General features: G+C 50.4%; 1 protein-coding gene across 5 annotated transcripts in view; it reads right to left on the reverse strand.

Annotated features, from left to right (window-relative positions):
- Positions 1-20,488, reverse strand: part of DNAH9 (dynein axonemal heavy chain 9) — a 185,387-nt gene that overhangs the window by 126,983 nt on the left and 37,916 nt on the right. For 3 of the 5 annotated variants that reach the window (XM_027669560.1, XM_027669562.1, XM_027669561.1), the window contains 10 exons: positions 18,401-18,558; positions 17,948-18,086; positions 16,324-16,611; positions 15,382-15,592; positions 13,044-13,171; positions 11,883-11,991; positions 11,085-11,232; positions 8,960-9,134; positions 4,486-4,659; positions 2,906-3,113 (listed from right to left, as the gene is read on the reverse strand). In XM_027669560.1, the coding sequence (XP_027525361.1) occupies positions 2,906-3,113; positions 4,486-4,659; positions 8,960-9,134; positions 11,085-11,232; positions 11,883-11,991; positions 13,044-13,171; positions 15,382-15,592; positions 16,324-16,611; positions 17,948-18,086; positions 18,401-18,558 (1,738 nt within the window). Of the gene's footprint in view, positions 1-2,905; positions 3,114-4,485; positions 4,660-8,959; positions 9,135-11,084; positions 11,233-11,882; positions 11,992-13,043; positions 13,172-15,381; positions 15,593-16,323; positions 16,612-17,947; positions 18,087-18,400; positions 18,559-19,264; positions 19,364-20,488 lie in introns of those variants that run through there. The other 2 variants (XM_027669563.1, XM_027669564.1) reach the window with 2 other exon arrangements.

The following is a 20,488-nucleotide window of genomic DNA, read 5'->3' on the forward strand; positions in this document are numbered from 1 at the left end:
TTAATTAACATATAAAATCAGCCCTTTTCGAGGTTAAACAAGGATGCAGGAGATTCATCATAGTGAAATGCAATTACTGGGGATGAAGTGACATGTTTGTGGAAGTTGCATTTTAATTCAGAGTCATATCCCACAATAATTCTTGGAGGGTCCCTGTTGCTGCCTCTGAGCTCCTGACACACCCCCAGCAGCCCCTGAATGGAACACTCAGTGCACATCAGACTTGGCCAGTGTGGCTCCTCTTGCCTGCTGGCTGATGGTCAAGGGGATAAAAAATACTCTTCCCCAAAAAAACAACATTTATTGTCATTTTCTTAAGGCAGATCTGGAGCGGGAAGGTGTGGAATGATATCAGGGTAGGGCTAATGGAGCAGGGAGGAGGAGCAGAGGTCCAAAAGGGCACAAAGCAGCAGATCAGGGGCCACAGAACGTGGTATTTGGTCACAATACACCAAAGAAAATCCTAAAACTGGTCCCAGGTTTGGGCACAGAGAGATTCTGGCTCCTTTTAACCTCTATGCATGTGAAATTTTGTAAGCCATAGGCCTGCAGTTATGGTTTGAATGACAACTCTGTGCTCCCCCAGAAGGATGCAGCTCTGCACCTTAAAAATCTCTGTCCCAGCAGGTACTTTGTCTAAGAATTCCTGGCTTTCAAGCTCTTTTTAAAGTAAATAAAAATAAAAAATCCCAAACTGCTTTGTATGCACATTTTACAAATCTAAAGAGGCACCTGCTCAAGCGACAAAAAAGCAGCCAACTGACAAACTCCAACAAAAGGGAAAAATTAACTCTAAAAAATGAGCAGTAGGGAAGGAGGCCAAGTTGTGTAAATCACACTTCCCAGAGCAGATCTCCCAGCCACATCTTCATCCCCGTGATGAAGATGTGCTGTGCTCTGCAGAGGAAGGAAGTCACGGGCTCAGCCCAGAGCTCAGAGCAAACAGGGACACCTGGCCAGCTCTGCCCCTGTCAGCCCCCTCCCCTGCACATGCCCACCTGGCCAGAGGGGCACCCACAGCACAGGTGCCCCCCAGGCAGCTCAGCCCACCCACCAACCCAAGGGCATTTCCCAGAGACCCCACGCTGGGAGGAAAGGACAGGCTGGAATCCAGAGGCTGGTTGGGCACTGCCCAGGCTCCCCAGGGCAGTGGGCACAGCACCAAGGCTGCCAGAGCTCCAGGAGGGTTTGGATGATCCTCTCAGGCAGGGCCAGGAGCTGGACTGGATGATACTTGTAGGTCCCTTCCAACTCAGCATATTCTGAGATTCTGTGATAACCATCACACCCTCAGGGCTGCAAGACTGGCCAAAAGGGGAGGCTTTACCGAGTTTTTGTCTTGAAGGACAGTAAGCCAAATAATTTGCCTTCTCACTGTGTGCAGAGGCACAGACACTGCCCTGTGGGGTGATGAGCTCAGGCAGAAGGCTCCAGCAAGCCCAGAAATCCTCCCAGCCTGCCCCAGGAAGCAGCTGTGGCCCCACAACACTCAGTTGGTCAGAACACGGTGCCAATAACACCAAGGTCACGTTTGATCCCTGTATGGGCCATTCACTTAAGAGTTGGACTTGATCCTTGTGGGTCCCTTCCAACTCAGAATGTTCTGTGATTCTGTCACATGGTCCCAGCCCACAGAGCATGGGCTGGGCCTGTGCTGTCACCTCTCTACAAAACCTTTCCTAGGATGTTTGCAGTGTTGGGAGCCTGGCAGAGCAGGGACGAAGCCCAGGACACTCCCTGCCTTCAGCTCTGACCCTGGCTGGGAGGTGTCCCCACCTGGCACCCTCAGCTGGGAACAACCAAACAGGGAAGGTTAATCCTTGGTCTGCCTGGTGCTTCACAGGTCATCAGAGAATCACAGAATGGTTTGGGTTGGAAGGGACTCTAAAGCTCATCTCACTCCACCCCCCTGCCATGAGCAGGGACTCCTTCCACTATCCCAGGTTGCTCCAAGCCCTGTCCAACCTGGCTTTGGACACTTCCAGGAATGGGGCAGCCACAGCTTCTCTGGGGAAGTAGAAGGATTTCAGGACTTTTGAGTCAAACCAAGCTGAATAGAGGAAGTAGTGTGGTATACAGTGACTCACAGCTGTTTTTCAACTCAAAATAAACCAGGTTGCTTCATTACTGGTTAATAAATACATGTAAAATTATTTATTTCTCTTGGGACACCATTCCAAAATGAGCCACTTTTCCAGAACTACATCCTTTCTCTTCATCTCTGAAGAGACTGCACAGCAAAACTGACCTTATCTTGGGATCAAACTTAATATTTCACTGATTTGCCAAAATCCCCATCAGAGATATCCTTATGGACATTCCCTGGGGCTCTGGATCCCCCCAGTCAGCAAGCCCTGTGCCCCTGGGGAGGGGGTGATGTGAGACCTGCTCTGTTAGGCTGCAGCAGGATGGGAGGACAGCCCCAGGATCCAGCTGTGGCTTACAGCCTGCACTTATCCATTCGTACCATCCTCTGCTTAATTGAGATGCAATTCCCATCATTGCATCCTGAGGACAGTTTGGATCCTTGCCAAGAAACTCATCCTATTCAGCACGGGCTTAAATTCCAGGACATTAAAGACACACTTCAAGTCAAGTACAAGCCATAAAAACTGTAGCAGATTGAAGCCTGTGTTTGGCACAGCCCTCAGGGTGAGGGGTTCAGGATTCAAATCCTCATGTTGGAAAACAATATCTTCCACAAAACCAGGGCTCTGCTGACCAGAGAGTTTCACTGTGGGATTTAAGGGTCTGCAAGTGCCAGTGCAGTGCCCACAAACCACACAGGCAGCCCACCTACAGGTCGACCCCTGAACTCTCCGGTGATCACACACTCCAAACCCCAATTGCTGCCCCAGGAATTCGGGAAGGTACCAGGAGAGCTGTGACTCAGTCAGAGCCTTACCCTGCAGCATGGCAGAGGTGGTGTAGTAGTTAAACGGGACCTTCTTCACCACATATGTGTCTGTGTCCAGAGAGGAGAGTTTGTCCCCCACCAGCACAGACTTCCCTGTGCCCGCACTGCCCACCAGCATCACGGGGCGCTGGCGCTCCAGGAGCCTGTCCAGGAGGTACCGCACACGAACCGTCTCAGGGGTGGGCACCAGGCAAGCCTGAGGGGCAGAAAGAGCAGGTGATCGTCCCCATCCCTGCCACCACCCCATAGCCATGTCACAGACTCACAGAGTCTCAGAATGTGCTGAGCTGGAAGGGACCCACAAGGATCATCCAGTCCAGCCCTCAGCCCTGCACAGGCCCATCCCCAAGAGTCACCCCCTGTGCCCCAGAGGATCAGCCAAACCCTCCTGGAGCTCTGGCAGCCTTGGGGCTGTGCCCACTGCCCTGGGGAGCCTGGGCAGTGCCCAAGCAGCCTCTGGGGGAAGAACCTTTGGCTGAGATCCAACCTGAGCCTGCCCTGACACAGCTCCAGCCATTCCCTGCCTGCTGTCCCTAGTCCCCCCAGAGCAGAGCTCAGTCCCTGTCCCTCCTCTGCCCCTACCCAGGAAGGTGGAACTGCAGTGAGGTCTCCCCTCAGTCTCCTCTTCTCCAGCTGAACACACCAAGTGCCCTCAGTGTCCTCACACGCCTTCAAATCAAGGCCCTTCCCCATCCTCCTTCCCTCCTTTGGACACTCTCCAATGGCTCAATCCCTTCCTTCCATTGTGTCCCCCCAAACTGCCCCAATGTTGCAGGCGAGGCCGCCCCAGGGCAGAGCAGAGCAGGACAATCCCCTCCCTGATGCCCCCAGGACAGGGTTGGCCCCCCTGGCTGCCAGGGCACTGCTGACTCAGGGACAACTGGCACCACCAGGACCCCCAGGGCCCTTTCCCAGCACTGCTCTCCAGCATCTCATTCCCAGTCTGTACAAACATGACCTTGAGAAAAGTAAAACTGGGAGAGCCAGGAATGTGTGGTAATCCCAGTTTCCAGGCTGCACTAGGAAGGGAAGGACACGCTGCTGCCAGCCATTAAAATCAATCTTTGCAGGTGGAACCCTGATGGCTGGTGCTGATCCAGCAGCAGCTGGATCTGTCCATGAACACTTTGCTAAAGCAGTGACAGTTTTTATAAGTCATCTGCTCACTGTGGCACTTCTGGAAGGACAGGGAAGCACAGCTGGCAACCACAGTTCATCACCTGAGGAACCCTTTTTTTGGCAAAAATATAAACTCATCTCTATTTCCAGCCAGGCAGAATAACGAGATGTTGTCCCAGGGTCTTTGTCCCTACTCTGTCTCACATCCCTTCTCTCTGCAGGCCAGTTTCCCCCATTCTGCACCCGGGGCACACCAGTTCCTGGGTCCTTGGAACCCTGCCCTTCCTGTACATAACTCAGATTTGGGAGACAGTCAAAGCACAGTACAGAGGATGGGTAATTTAGCTGTATCCATCCTTAGTGTGCAGTGCCTGACTTTTCACCAGACTTCATTGAAATACCCCCTAAAACACGTTCTCCCAGCCAAACAACCACCTGGGGTCACCTACCTGTAATGGCACCTCTGGATCAAATTCAAACTGGGGAATAAGTTTAGACCAAGGCTCAAACTTCTTTGTTTCTGGATCAATGTAAAAGTCAAAGACTGTGCCCTGAGAGGGAAACTTGATTGTTTTGAATTCTGCCACCCACCACTTGCTGAACTCCACTCTGTAGTCCACAAGCTGCAAGACAAAGAGAGGAGAAAATATGCTAATCTGGAGAAATTCATTAGTGATGGAGAATGTTATCTATCCCTGTCCAACAGAGTGGGATTAGTCCCTAAAATATATTCCACAAGATAACGATCTTATCCTTTTTCCTATTATTAAACATAATTTTTCAATTTCTTCATTTCTTCTCATCACTCCTGTTTATTCCCCTAAATAATTCATCCTCTGTGTTGATCACTCCTAGTCTGTCTGAGATGAAATAGATGGATCAATTTGAAAAAGAGAAATACGTGCCTATGCCTAAACAGACACTTGATTGATTCTTGGTGCCTACTTCTTCCAACAGACAAGGACACCACATCCATCTCCATCCATGGCCATGGACAGTCAGAGCATGCATACCAAAGCCCTTCCTCATAAATCACACCACTCTGCAAACACTTGGTTGTTGTTTTCTGGCCTCTTTTCAAACAGGAGCAGCAGCACTGCAGACACCAGTGTAGCAAAGCCCTGGAGAGGGACCATGCTCCTGTGGCTGTTTCCGTGCCTGAGAAGCACCTGCTTTCCTGCTTTTTGCCATCCTATCTTCTGTATAGAGATTTTGGAGCATCTGAATTCTTGTCAAGAGCTAGGGTGACAGTTTTGGCTTTAGATGTTGAGACAGGACTGGTAAATTATGCTTAGTCCCCTCTCCTGCCCCAAGTTTCCTCTGTGACACTGGGCCAGTCACTCCACCTTCCCACACAGACCATAGGGACTGCAGCCTTCAGCCCTGGGGAGAAGTGGAGGAGGGAGGGGAAAAGTGCTGCTAAAAAATGTCTGTGAATGATTAGATGCATAACTGAGCCAGTTTTAGCAGCACAAGTTGCTCCTGGGGCATCTGTGGTTCTCTCCTCCCTACAGCCACCCCATGGGCCAGCACACATGGATTGCTCAGCTGCTATCAGCAATCCTGGGTTTGAGCTGAGTACCCTCTGCAAAGTCCCCCGAGCCACCATCCCTCAAAAGACCAGATGATTTGCAAAACACATTATTAGTATCCAGGATTTTGCAGTCTTGTGCTACCCAGAGGGACAATATGACTGTAATCTCCATTCTCCCGTTGTCACAACCCCCTGGCCTGGCAGTGGAGCAGCAGAGAGGGATGGGCAGCACTGCTAAAAGCTTTCTCTCAGTGCTGCCCTTACCCTGCCTGCAGAGCAGTGGGATGGGCTGCCTGCCTTCCTGAGCCCTTAAATGGAGCAGTTCCAGCCCCAGCTCTACTGCCAGAACAGTGTCAAGCTCAAACTGCTTCCTTAACAAAAACCCCATATGGATTTCTGTTAATTTCAGAGCCTGGAAATGGCAAATCTATCATCTGTTTTTATCCAGGGCCCCTCTCCCCACCTCCAAACAGAGCAACAGGAAGCCTTCCAGCCTGTTTGTCCTGACATTTCAGCAGCAAAAGGTCAGCACGAAGGGCCCCCTCAGTGGGGAGCAATAAACAGCTTTTATATTGGCTCATTTTTCAGGAGGCTGCCCCTCTCTGGGCCGTGGTGCTGCGCTCTCCTTGCTGACATTTACAGAGCGGCACAGCGGCAGCGCCCGGCCCAGCCTCCCAGCCCAGCACCCTCCTGAGGGATGCTGTGCCTGCACACTGTGCCACCCACCCAGCTGTGCCATGGCCTTGCTCCTGGGGAGCCAGCACAGCCAGGGACACTGCCACGGCATGGGAACGCTGTGTCCATGTGCCACCCGCTCCCGCTCCAGGGAACCCACCCCAGGAGCTGGAAGCCCCTCTGAGGAGACAGCAGCTTGTACTGCTGGTCAGGGACCAGGCGTGCTCTCCAGGTTTGGTTTGTTGGCTTTTTAACTCACCCTGCACTGACAACACTAAGGCTGAGTTTTTCCCAGCTGGTACACAGGGAATGGAGGGTTAAATCCTCCACAAGACCCAAGAAAGCTGCACTCATACAGGTCATCCCATGGCCACGAGGTGTGACGGCACCAAGGGAGCACCATGCTGAGCTTGACCAATGTTTATCCCTCGCTGAAATATCTGCTCCTTAGCTGGAAGCAAACACAAGGAGTCCAGCAGATGTTGTTGGTTTAGCACTGAGGAACATGGACAAAACACACTGGGACCCCAGTGAGCACCTGAGCATCCCCTGAGAACAGCAGCGGGAACATCTCTGGTGTCAGGTTCATGGAGAGACCTCCACATAATCCAGACAACACGCAGCCTACCAGACACCAGGTTTGGCTCTCTGTGCCCTTGACAGTAGTGTCCTGCCACTGGGCAGACCCATAGGTGGGACAACAGGCTTTATCCTGTGACCAGGAGATGTGACCACACAGCAGGGACCAGGCAGGACCAGAGTGAGCAGCTCCAGCCGATGTCAAATGTGCCTCCAGCAGCAGTTTTGCAGACACTGCCACTGAACCCTGTGCCACCTGCTGAAAGCCTGGGACTCCAAATCTAGGTCTTCACATACCACACGTGCCCTTAGATCCCTGTACAAGCGCTTCAGGTTTCTCCTGCCTGCCCTGAACCAATCACGTGAAAAATCTCCAGGTTTCCCAGCCATCAGTGTGGAAACAGCAATGCCAAGGGAGGTTGGGAAGGCATCCTGCAAGCACAGGCAAGTACACAGCCCACTGCCCTCTTGTCTGTTATCACTGCTAACAGCTGGGAACTATAAAACAGCATCAGCTTTTCCAATTGCTTGGAAATCAAGAGACAGCCCTGCTGTGTCGAGACCACGTGGTCAGAAAACAGGGCAGAATGGGACATGGGCGAAAGGAGATGCCCACTTCCCTCCTGCTTACAAGGCATCAGGGCAGAGACAGAGGCAGCAAAACAACCCTGCCTCCCCCAGGCAAGCCTAAATCTTTCCCAAGATCCCTGTTCACGTGCTCCAGCTCCCACAAGGCAGCTGTGTTTCAGCCCAGCTGGGATTGCTTGTGCTTCTCCCACGTTTGAAGGACCAGGAGCTGGGAGGAGGCTGGAAATGTGCAGTATCCAGTGGTGCCTCCCAGGGATACCTCCCTGGCAGAGATCACACCCACCTCCTCTAATGAGGACAGATGGATTCTGGGCTGACAGCTGCAATCAACTTTGAACGTCAGAGGTGCCACTAATGAACCACGGGCTGATTAATCCTCACAGCCCAAGAGGAGCTTGATCTCTGGATTGTGCCCTCCAGAACTCCTTTGTATTTGGATTGTGCCCTCCTGGGCTATGGGCGTCCATCCACTGTTGCAGTCCAAAATTCAGATACCCACAGAAAAAGAACTGTTAGGGTATGTGTGGTAAACCTGGGGCAACAGAGGCTGAGAGAAATCACTTAATCTGAAGGACTTGACCTTCCTCACAAGACCTGTTGATGTACAACCATGTGGATTAACCTGGCTCCTGCAGCAGGATAAGGAAGGACTTTGAGATGAAGTCATCAAACCGTGTTGAAACCCCTTTGTTTTCTTCCCCCTCATGTAATCCTGGTTAAGGGAAATATTAAGCAATTGTGTAACTGTAGCAGAAACCTGTGTAATCCTCTAGTTAACGTAAAGCCATCCCCTAATTAACACAACTCGTCCTCCTCATTAACATGTCCAGCCCCCAAGACCCTTAAATTGCACTCACTTGTTCAATAAAGTATTCTAGTTTTTGCCCCCATATCGGGGATCATCTTAGCTTTCTGGACCCTTATAATCCACCAACACCACAACCAAACCCAGCTCCTCACTGCAGAGACCCCCAATAGCTGCTCACCCAGACCTGAGAGCTCCAACCACCCACCTCAGCCTCACCAGCACCCTCAGCCAAGGGTGTTCTACTTCAGGGGGAGCACAAAGCCCATTCTGCCCTGCCCCACTGACCACCCCTTTCTTGTGTAATTCTACCAGAAACTGAGGGCAGCCAACTCTCAACATCCACCTAATAACAGTCAGAAACAGGTTTGTGCTATACCTGCACATTTCCCTGCACAGTCAGGTGGGTGGATAAGGCTCCCTGATGGATTCATCTGATCAGTCCATCTTAATTTGATCACATTATGCACATCCACACACCGCTATAAATTAACCGGATGTTTCTCCCCAGTGGAATGCTTCTTCATAAGCAAACATCCCCCCACCTCCATCCCATGACCCCCTAGACATTCTTTGGTGTTACCCTCTGGATAACAAGCCCTTTAGTAAAAGGGATTGTTCAGTTGAGGTTTCTGGGTCAAACACCATCACTGACACAGCATTGGGTCTGGGAAAGTAGGAAAAAAAAAAAAGAAAAAAAAGATCTGCATGAAAGATGCTGATGTGGCACCTCCCTTCTTACCTGGTCCTGAAACATGGATCCACCAAAGGCCCAGACAGCAGCAAAGACAAAGTAAAGCTCATAGAGCTCCTTGGGACAGTCAGAAGGTGTGTTCTCCTCAGTCAGGAGGCATTCCAGGAGGTAACACAGCATCTGAACCATGCTCTGCTCAGGAATGGGAATAATCTTCTTAAATCTAAGGGATGAAAATTGAGAGCATGGGGAATACAACTGGGTGAAACACCAGGGTTGCTCCAGCCCAGGAAGGCAAGGCAGGAATGCTTTGTCAGAACATCCGCATTTTCCTTGGCAGCAGTGTGGGTCTCATTCCCTTTTCCTTGTCTCATTCCCCGGAACAGCACTAAGGAGAACATCCATCCCTTCCCTGGGCCCTCTGGCACTGGCACACGCACACACATGATAACAGTAATCAGAAGTTTCAAGCATTTTAAAACTTTGATCCTCTTGAAAGAAGTAAAATGGAAGAGTTGCTGAAGGCAATCATTTCCTGGGAACACGAGGAGTTGAAAAGCGGTCAAATAGAGGAGTAATAAAATCAAACCTTTCATCTTGCCATTTTACATTTGTTTAAGCTACACTTACAGAATTCCAAACTAATACTGTAGCAGCACTGAAGTCCTCCATAAAGTAATTACAGCTATTTGAAAGGTTGGTTCTACAATTTCTGAATTAAGCAAGCTACCAAAATGCTCTGCTCAGGCCTGCTGCAGCTAATCCTGGGATTTCATGGGCTGACACAATGATCAGCAAAGAGGGTGGGAGGTGTCAGATGGACTTTGCTGCCAATGGCTACAGCAGCTTGGGCACCCAGAGAGCAGCTCCCTAGCAAGATTCCCAGCTCCCACTCCCAAGGAGCAACTGCCTGCACTAAAGCAGCTCCTCCTGAACCCTCCCCATTGGGGCTGACAACTGGGTTGTACATTGACTTTTCTTCTTTTTTTACATATATATATTTTTAATGCAAATGCAGCTATGGGGAACAAGCAGAAGATGGGAGAATCATACAATCATAGACTGGATTGGGTTGGAAAGGACCTTTTAAAGGTCATCTAGTCCACCCCTCTGCTATGGGCAGGAACACCTTCCACTAGCCCAGGTTGCTCCAAACCCCATCCACCCTGGCCTTGAACACTTACAAGGATGAGCCACAGCTTCTCTGGACCAGCTGTGCCAGGGCCTCACTACCTTCACAGCCAAGAATATCTTCCTAATACCTAATCTAAATATCCTTTCTTTCAGTTTAAAACCATCACTCCTTGTCCTATTGCAACAGGCCCTGCCAAAAGGTTTGTTCCTTTCTCTCTCACAGGCCCCCTCCAAGTACCAGCTCCCTCCCTCAAGGTTTTTGGATCTCTCCTTTGGCCAGTCCTCACCACTGTGTGGGTCAGAGAGCTGTGTCCCATCATGACAAGCAAGAACTGTGGTCTTGCCCAGCTTCTCTGTGGGCACTACTTTGAGGGTAACTCAAGCCAAGGAGCACCAGGACCCCTTCAAATATCCAAGATCTTCATGTTCACGAGTCTGGTGTCCAGCCAGGAAACATGCCCAGCTGGATGCTCACACAGACTGACTTGATTGTATTCAAATGCATCAGGAAAGAAATTCAAGAGAGGACTGCCTGGAGAGCAATCCACCCTCTTATACAAACACCAGCTTCCTTCTCATCCTCAAGGGGCAGGAAAAGATATGTGGCAAGAAAAGTGGGGAGAGGATAAAAGAGGATCTGCTCTCTCCATCTTCCACACTGCACATGGAAAAATTCCCTTCAGCAGTGGTCTAAATCTGCTCTGCTGAAAAATAACTTGTGGAGTTAACTCAGGTCTGGGCTGACACATCAGGAGACTGGAAAGACTTCCTCTTTAGGATCTCCTAGATTAACTTTCCAAGAGATACAGAACCGATATAAGCACAGAATCAAGTCACTATCCAGTGAGGAACAGATGTGCCCAGACAAGGATGGGCAGGAGTGTCAGCTGCCCCCTCACCCTGATGTTCCTCTGAGCTGAAGTCAATGACACTCAGGGCTCTGGGGACAAGGAGAACACTGGGCACACGTTACACAGAGCACAGCCCCAGCACAGCTGGTCTGGAAAGTGGTGAGTGAGCCCCTGCCTCCAGGTGGTACCTTGTCCTGAGGGTGTCCAGGCAGACTGGCAGGTACTTGTCAAACAGGATGGTCAGGTTGGCTCTCTCAGACTCGATCTCTCGCCGGTCAATCCAGCTGCTCACCGGGGGATTCCAGCCCAGGTCCAATGGGTTGATGTACAGGATCCCTTCAGGCCCAGAGGAAGAGAGAACATACAGTGAGGACGCAGCAGAGACCACAATTTCCCAGCAGAATTTCTCAGCTACTTTCACACAACTAAAACCCTGCCAGACACACCTGGTGCCCCATTACCTGCTCCCTCCTCTTGCCCCACTGCAGAGTAGAAACATTAAGAGTGAAGAGATGGAACTCAGGAAACCAGGACACTTTTCATGACTCTGCCCCAAATTTTGAGCATGATCTTGTCTGAGGCTGGTTATTGCTCTGGGCCCCAGACATGAGGAGACACCTTCATTCCCTTCTCCCATGAACCTCTCCAACGATCAGGAGTATTTTGGGATAGAGACTGGCCCTCTCCTCATCATCATCCATCAGAGCTGTGCAGGAGCACTGTCTCAGCAGTGCTGGAGCCATGGTCACACATCAGCATTCTGGGTACATTCCCAGCATGGTGACAGGTCCCCACGTGGATCCAGGGTCAGGATCCTCAGTTTGTCCATGTGCTTCAGGAAGCGACCCTGCACACCAAGGGCAGCTGTGCTCCCAGGCTGGGAGCTTTCAGGAGGGACCAAGTTGGCCAACAAAAGGCTGACTAACAGCTCTAGATTCTGCTTGCTCTGTGCAGAATCCCAGGGTGGGACTCACGCCGGGACTCACCCGCCCTGGACACGGTGGCCGGGGTGGCCGAGCGCAGGTGGCTGATCTCAAAGAGCAACCTCATCGTCGGGTTCAGAGGGATCCTCTCATTGCTGGCCAGGGTCAGCACCTGCATGTGGCACACAGATAGACAGACAGACAGACAGACTGAAGGTCGCCCAGGAACAGCCATGAAGAGCATCCAGCCCTTGGTTGCTCAGCCCAGCTTCCCGAGGAGCTCTTTGGCAAAGGGCTGCAATCCCAACACTGTGACCAGCACTTCCAGGGAGGGGATTCTGCCCCTCTGCTCTGCTCTGATGACACCCCACCTGCAGAGCTGCCTCCAGTCCTGGGGGCCCAGCACAGGAAGGACATGGAGCTGTTGGAATGAGTCCAGAGCAGATACCAAGATGTTCCAAGGGCTAGAGCACCTCTGCTATGGGGAAAGGCTGAGAGAATTGGGGTTGTTCAGCCTGGAGAAGTCTCTGGGGTGACATAATTGTGGCCTTTCAGTACCTGAAGGGGCTCCAAGAGAGCTGGAGAGGGACTTCAGTCAAGGATCTGGAGTGACAGAACAAGAGGGAATAGCTTCAAACTCAAAGAGTAGGTTTGCATTAGATATTAAGAAGAAACTCTCCCCTGGGAGGGTGGGGAGGCCCTGGTACAGGTTCCCCAGAGAAGCTGTGGCTGCCCCATCCCTGGAAGTGTCCAAGGCCAGGCTGGATGGGGCTTAGAGCAACCTGGGCTACTGGAAGGTGTCCCTGCCCATGGCGGGAGGATGGAGCAAGATGAGCTTTAAGATTTCTTCCAACTCAAACCATTCTGTGAGTCTGTGATATGATTTCTAACAGGCAGTAGAATGACCCTTCTCCCTCAACCCAGAATCCACAGCACTCCCTCGGGGTCTAGAATTATGCCCCTAGTCTATTTTTAAAGGGCCTGAAGTCATGATCAGGACATTCGTTATTACTCACAAGCAACTCTCCAGAAAAGGGAAATTCCAATGAAAACAATCTCTGAGCTATTTCCCTCATGCACGATTTCCTTTATGCAATATTGTTTGGTCTACCTGAAGGAACACAGTTGCATTATTCCAGGAGGTGTTATTTCAGCACCTGCATTTCTCCTGGGCTGAATCACACCTGACAAGGAACACCTGCTGCTTTACCTTGTATCCATTACCTTATTGTCATCCATCACAGTATTAAGAGATTCAATCCACATTGGATCAATATCTCCATCCAGTACCATCCACTTGGGACCATCATGTGTGAGGTTGGCCAGCTCTCGCATGATTGATGAGAACAGTCCTGGGAAGGTGACAGAATATGTTGATGAACACTGAAGTTGTCACCTCCTTTAAAAGTTTTTCTAACAAGTTACTAAAAATTATGCCTTCCTCTTAAGCTTTCATAACTCTTTACATCTGTACATAAATAATACTATATCAAGATATCTTCTTTGAAGAAAAAAGCCGTTATCATTTATTATCACTGAAAATGACTGTAGACCTACACAGGCTTCGTTCCCACTGCAAATCATAAGGGATAAGAAAAATGAAGAGCAGATATTCAGAGACAAAAGAAGGCATGAATTACACAATGTAGAGAAAACCTTCTGAATATGCCTTGGAAATTCTTATAATTTATTTCTTTTTTGTGATTTGAAGTGTATCAGGGAAATCAAGATGCATTAAACGTTGGGTCATGGCTTTAGTGAGATTGAGGGGAGAACAAGCACAGACTGACACTGAGTGACAGAACAAAATGTCAGTGAAATCAAGGAGACAGAGAGGATACAGTGTCTCAAGGGGAGTAAATAATGAATGTTAAGAAGAGCAAGAAGCTGGGAATAGAGCAGCAGCACTACAGGGCAAATGAGAGCTCCACAAAACCAGCCCTGTCCTCCACAGAAGGAAATACCTGGGGAAAGGCTGGGCTGCATGAAGGAACAGCAGGCAAACACTAAAAACAGCCTCTCTGATGGTGAATTGTGACAAACCCTCTGTTTTTTTTCTCCAGGACACCCTTGTGATCCAGGTGAGGAATGGCCAGTGGTGTTACATGACTGAGACAAAGCTTGCGTATAACAAATGCAGAACAGCTCATCAGACACAGGTATCTGATTCTGAGAGCAGGTCAAAAAGTAACACTTCCCTGGCTCTGCCTTGACTCCATTCCTCACGTTGGACACGTCTTGGCAAACACTCCAACACCATTAGTGTCAGAACAGCTCCTGTCTCAGAGTAGCAGTGCTTCCCTCATGGACACCACGATGGCAGTGGGGAGGGAAGTGCCCCTCTCCCAACCTTGTGCAACCACACCACAGAGTGGCCTCGGGATTTAAAAGGAGAGTTTGGTTCTACAAAAAACACTTTTAAGATTCCCTTGTGGGACCTTTTCCCACCTAACATGTACAGACTCTCCAACTGCTGGCAATGAAATGAGTGACAGGATGAACTGGGGAAGAGGAAAATGAGGGGCTGATTCATAAGGGAACACATCCTCTTGTCAGGCTGTGGTGAAAATGGCCTGGCTGGTCTTTGACACCAAGAAACAACATTTTCAGGAATGGTTAATGCAGACAGTATGTGCCTTGAGCCCTCAGGGAGGAGTCCTGTGAGTTCTCTTGAAACATTAGAGGCTTGAGACCACTGGGCACCCACCTGCCCATGTCCCTCCAGCTTTCCAGTGACACCCACAGTCCCTGACCCTCATTCCCCAATGCAGCCCTTCTGCAGGGCTCTGTATCCCACACTTCTCTCTGTCACTTTGATTTAGGGTCCCCAATAACAACTAAAAAGAAATTAACCCTGGCACTGGAGGAAAGCAGGGGCAGGAGGGGCTGTGGCAGGGCCTGGGGAGGTGGTGGCAGCTCATCTCCTGGCACAGCTCTGGCCCAGGATGATTTATTTCTCCCACCTCTCCCCCCACCACCTCCTAAACCAGCCACACATGGAATCAAAGCAGCCTTTCCAGATCAGTCACAACCCAACATTTTCACTCCAGAGCTCTGTAATCTTTCAGCAGGTTTTAAATGCTCCACTTGTCCTCCTCAGGAGCAATCAGGATCAACAGCCTGGCAAATGCCATGTGCTAGAGATCAGACAGTGATAGTGCAAAAACACCACTCAAAGGTCTGTGAGCGTGCTATCGGGTGTGGAAACGTGGGGATGGCACATTTTGGGGGGCCCCAGTGCACACCATAGGGTAGGAGGGAACTCTCTTCCATCACCAGCCCAGCCCTGAAAACCAACCTGCCCCAGTTAGGAACTGGGAAGTGCTGGTGTTAATGGACAGGATAATTATCCTTATGCCAAAAGGATAAATTCCCATTTGATAACCAAAAAGCTAAACCACCCTACATGTCCTTTCAACAGCAACCCCTCACATGGCTGGAGCAGCACACAGGCCCCTGGGCTGTCAGACCTGGGTACAGAGGACTGGCCATCCTTCTGGACTCAGAAGGTCCATTAAAAACATCCTTTTTATCTCCAGATTCAGTATGAAAAGACATTTACCATCTTTCCACTCTCTTGTTGCTGGGTTAATGATGCCAAAAAGCTCATCGTTGGTGACTGCCTTGGGGTTGAGGTCTGTCCACACAGGACGTCTTTTCATTATCTGGTGGGTCCTGTGCAGGGATCTCATCACCTGGGACTTGCCTGTGCCCGCGTTTCCCACCACGAACACGGAGTGTCGGACCGTCAGCAGCTCCTCCAGCTGCACCACCTGGGAAAACACACTCCCACAGCTTAGACAAAGATGCCAAACTGAAGTTCAGATCTACAAAACCTGGTCTAGTGGAAGGTGTCCCTGTCCATGGCAGGGGGTTGGAATGAGATATCCTTGAAGGTCCCTTCCAACCCAAACTATTTGGTCTTTCTGTGATTCTACGAAATGAGCTCTCATTGGGCCTCTCCTTCAGAAAGCTGTGACCCAGAGACATAAAAGGACTTGATACTGAGTTTGTTTCGCTCTGGGCACTCTAACTATGATGTGTGAAATCCTCAGTGGGCAGACAAACCTCCTGGAAATACCATCTGACAGCCATCAGCTGAGGAGCCTCTGCTCTCCAGGGTGCTCTCCACATGTGCATGAGCCTACAAGAGTCAGTTCCTTGGCACACTCAGGGACGAGGCAGTGCTGGTTTTAGGGGCAGCTGCAACTGCATTATACCCAGCATAGCTGACTCTCTCCTCCATCAGGGTCTATCTGCGAGAGGAATATTGTGGCTGCTCTAACCCTGGAAGTGTTCAAGGCCATGTGGGACAGGGCCTGGAGCAACCTGTGTCCCTGCCCCTGGCATGGGGGTGGGACTGGATGATCTTTAAGATCCCTTCCAACCCAAACAGCTCTGGGATTCTGTGACTGTGCAGAGCCTTCTTTGTAGAAGCAAAGAGTGTTGAGAAAACCCAACTGATTTGATGCTGGTGTAGGCAGAGAACATCACTTGGTCTCACTTTGAGCACAAAGTTGTCCTCAGGTTGCAGCCGCAGCTCCAGCACAGCCTGTCTCACCAATGCCTCGAAATCCAGGTCACGCTTCCGAGGCACACCCAGGGCAGGGAACAGATCCCCAATGAGCCCCATGAACACAGGCACATCGTCTGTCACGATCTTGGGGATGTTGAAGTCACGCAGGGAGCGCATCAGAACCTGCTCCTCAGGGCGCTCGGGGTCGGCGCGTTTGAGGGACCCAGCAACCACCAGCACGGACTTGATGGCACGGAGACCCCAGTCATAGTGATCCTGCAGGGAGAAGGGAGAAATCAATTAAAAAGAGTTTATGAGCACCATGCAAGTGAGGAACCAGCAGCTCCCAGCTGCCAGACCACTCAGCTACAGAAACACTGAAAGTCAAACACATGGTCACAGAATATTCTGAGTTGGGAGGGACTCACAAGGATCTTCAAGTCCAACTCTTCAGTGAATGGCCCCTCCAGGGATTGAACCCACAACCTTGGCATTATCAGCACCAGGCTCTAAACAACTGAGCTCATCTCAGGGTTATCTGTGTTGTGGCCAGAGACCTCCACCAGCCTGAGTTACCTGATCTCCATTTAAGCAGGTGAGCTTCCCATCAGAGACAGTATTAAAGAGTCAAATAATTCAGTTGTTCATGCCATGCCATGGGCTCAGAGCTGGCACTAAGTCAGCAGTAGGATTTGCATTCCGGAGACCTAAGCAGTTTTTTCCCCCTAGATCACAAAGCAGTTTGCTTGGCCTTTATGCAGCTTAGGCAAGGCCAGCCAGAGCCCTGGACCTGCAGGAGCTACTGAGCTGAAAGGCTTGTTAGTCCATTCTGAGGCCCCAGACACCCAAGGTTCTCCATCCTCCCCATCACGAGGCTACGAGGCACATTTGGTCCTGGGGAAAGTCCACCAAGCAGACACTGCTCAAAAGGAATCCCAAAGATGCCTGAGAGGAACTCAGGCCAACAAGCAACCCTTTTTATTTCTGCTCTGTTAAGACCTGCAGAGCCCAGCCTGACAGCTGAAAGCTTTGTGTAGGAGGCCATGGCTCCCATCAAGGCCTCCAGGGCACAGCACAAAGTTTCTGAGACAAGGCATCCCCCACCCAAGCTCATGCTGCGAGAGCCAAGATCAGGTTTTCCATATGGAATCCTGATTCAACTCATTACTGGACCCAGATTTGATCTGTGCAAGGAAAAATCTGATTAATTAGAGTTTTGCACTACAAATGACCCTGTTATCAACACCTGACATGACAGGGAAGTGTTAGGTTGGACTCAGAGAGGGATAGTCACCATAAACCCCTTGTGGCAGGAAAATCAATAGGAGTCAAGAGCCTGGAAAGCACTGAATATCACCCCAACCATGGTACCATTTGGGCCCTTTGAGAAATCTCTCCCACTAATGTAGTTGGTCAAGTCCTTTTGTCCCTGCAGATCCTCCAGGAAAGCAGCTTGAAGATCTGATGACCACAAACCTTCCCTTCTCCCAGCAGCTGCCACCAATGCAGTCAGTAAATCGAAGCTGCGAAGCTTCAGTCATGGAGGTGTGTGGCAGAGTGTCACATTCCTGATTTTGGGAATGCATAGGCCCAGGCACAGCAGTGAACTCACCTGCTTGGACAGGAGCTCTTTGCAGAGCTGGTAGAGAGTGATGAACTTCCTGGCCAACACCCGGGCCTCGATGAACCCCTCGGCCACCAACATAATCTCACAGATCAGCTCAAAGTCTGGCACAACCATGGCACAGGGCCTGGGGAGACAGGTAACAAGGGACTGCAGAGCAAGTACTGACAACACATCTTAAGGGCAGTGGGTCTGGAGCTTTATCTTCCAGGTCTTCTCCAGGGAGGTAGGTCACACACTGCCTTTCCCAGGCACAGAGCTCCCTCTGTGTGTTGCCCTCCCCGTGTGTTCCCAGAGCCAGGCTTGGTGCACAAGGCTGAAACTATCTGTAAATCCCCAATGCAAGTGAATGTCCCAAGAAAACAAAGCCAAATCTGGATGTTCCAAAGGGCAATTTCTGCCACTCTTATAACACAGGTAACAAACTTGACCTCGACTCACCTGAATAGAGCTTTCAAATTCTCAGGTAGTTCAGTTCGTCCTGCATAACCAGGGTTCATGGTGATGAAAATGCCTACTGAGGGGACCAAGTTAATGTCTTCTCCAAGAAAATTGAAGGATTTCTTCTTCTCCCGTATGGCATCCTGCACACTCTTCACCTGGGAACCAAGGCAGTGCTTAGTGCTGCTGTTCAGTTAGGAAACCCCCCCAGACTGTTGTCCCTCCCGTTGGCCCATGACAACTGGGGATTATCACTGCTCTGGTTTGGTTGTTTACTGACCAAATAAAGCTTTATACACTGTTTAGAGCAAATTTGTGTGGCAATATCAGTCTCCCATCACCATCATCTCCATCAGCACATCTCACAGCAAAAACACCCCCAAAGGCTAAACCAGCTCTTCCAACTTCCCAGTGTAGCAGGAGGCCAGAGCAGAGGAGGAGATGCAGGGCTGTGCAGGCACCCACAGCACAGCCAACTCCAAATGCCACCCCAAGAGTCTCACACAACATAGTCCCTGATTCCCTCACCCACCTTCACCCCTCCCCACACTGCTCCTCATGACAGCTCAAACCCTTCTGTGCCTGCTCTGTTCCTTGAGCAGGCCCAGAAAAGGAGCTGCATTTCCCACGAAACTTGGCCTCAGCTCAGTTGCAAACAGATCACTTGATATTGCTTTTAATGGCTTTGGGACATCAGATGCCTAATTTCAAATCCACAAGGCAGAAGCTAGAAGACCTCCCCTGACACCTTCACTCACCAATATTGGCTGGTCTGCTCTATTTGCCTGATGGCAGCTTTGTTCTTCTCACTCCCCACTTTCCAAGGGAGCAAATTCACTACAGCCAGACCATCTCATTCCTCACCTTCCACTCCAATGGGAGCAAGTCCATCACAGCCAGATCACTTCATTCCCCACCTTCCAGCAGGAGAGCCCATCACAGCCAGATCACCTCCTTGCAAACAGCACTTGAGCGAGGGAGGACTCCCTCTGTTCACTGCTCTCACCTCACTGCTCTTTGCCATCTTACAGTTAAGCAATTAATGGAGTCTCTCTGTAAGGCCCCACATGGACATTAAGCTGCATGACTAAGACAGCCAATTAACCATCTCCATGGTTACCCTCCTAAGAGCAGACAGGAGAGGAATGATGGAATGACAGCCGTGCCTCCGACACAGCTCCAGCCAGGAGCCAGGGCATCATTAGCAGTTGAGTCATATCTGGATTTCTTTTGTTCAGCTTCCCTTTTTATTTTAAGATCCTCAAAGACGTTTTTCAATGACAACTTTAAACTAGAAACTGATGGAAGGGAAATGGAGAGGGAATGACACACAAACTCATGTACCCACCGGGGACTTCTTTGGGACATCATGTGGGCTCCAATGATGAGAGAAAGAGATGAGAGGAGTATGGAGTTCATGGAGAGGTTCAGAACAACTTCTTTGACCAAAACACAGAAGTTTAGAAACTTCTGGGTTCTAGATCTTTCTCTCTTCAGTGAGAGGGGGTCTAGGAAAAATTCATAACCCAAAACCTGCACTCAGCTAACACTTGGGTCCAGAAGAACTTGGATTCTTCACACTTCAATTTTCAGCACAGAAGTCCCCCAAGACTCAAAACCTTCAGTTCTGCCCATGTGGGAGCTGTCTGAGTCTGGACAGTGCAGTTGCCACTACAACTCCTCTGGCAGCTGATTTACCTGGCATTTTCAGTGGATTCCCATGAGATTCAGGATCTGGACAAATCCCAGATCCAACTCTCCTTCAAAACATGAGCCAGAAGTTGCAGCAGGGCCTGCTCTCATCCTGCTGCCCCGTGGTCATACCTGGGCTGCCCAGATTTCAGCCCCTGCCAGGAGCGACTCACACCCATGGGGCTTTCCTTGGTGCCCCCTCCTCATTTCCTGGACAGGGGAGTCTCCTCCCATAGTTCTTTCCCCTCTGTAAAACATTCCCAGATTTCCCAATGGGCCAGTGAGGGGAAGGGAAGGAAGGGAATGGAAGGAAGGAAGGGAAGGAAGAGGAGGAAGGGGAGGAAGGAATGGAAGGAAGGAAGGAAGGAAGGAAGGAAGGAAGGAAGGAAGGAAGGA

This window comes from Corapipo altera, unplaced genomic scaffold, assembly GCF_003945725.1.
Source record: "Corapipo altera isolate COAL_440 unplaced genomic scaffold, ASM394572v1 322, whole genome shotgun sequence".
NCBI lineage: Eukaryota > Metazoa > Chordata > Aves > Passeriformes > Pipridae > Corapipo > Corapipo altera.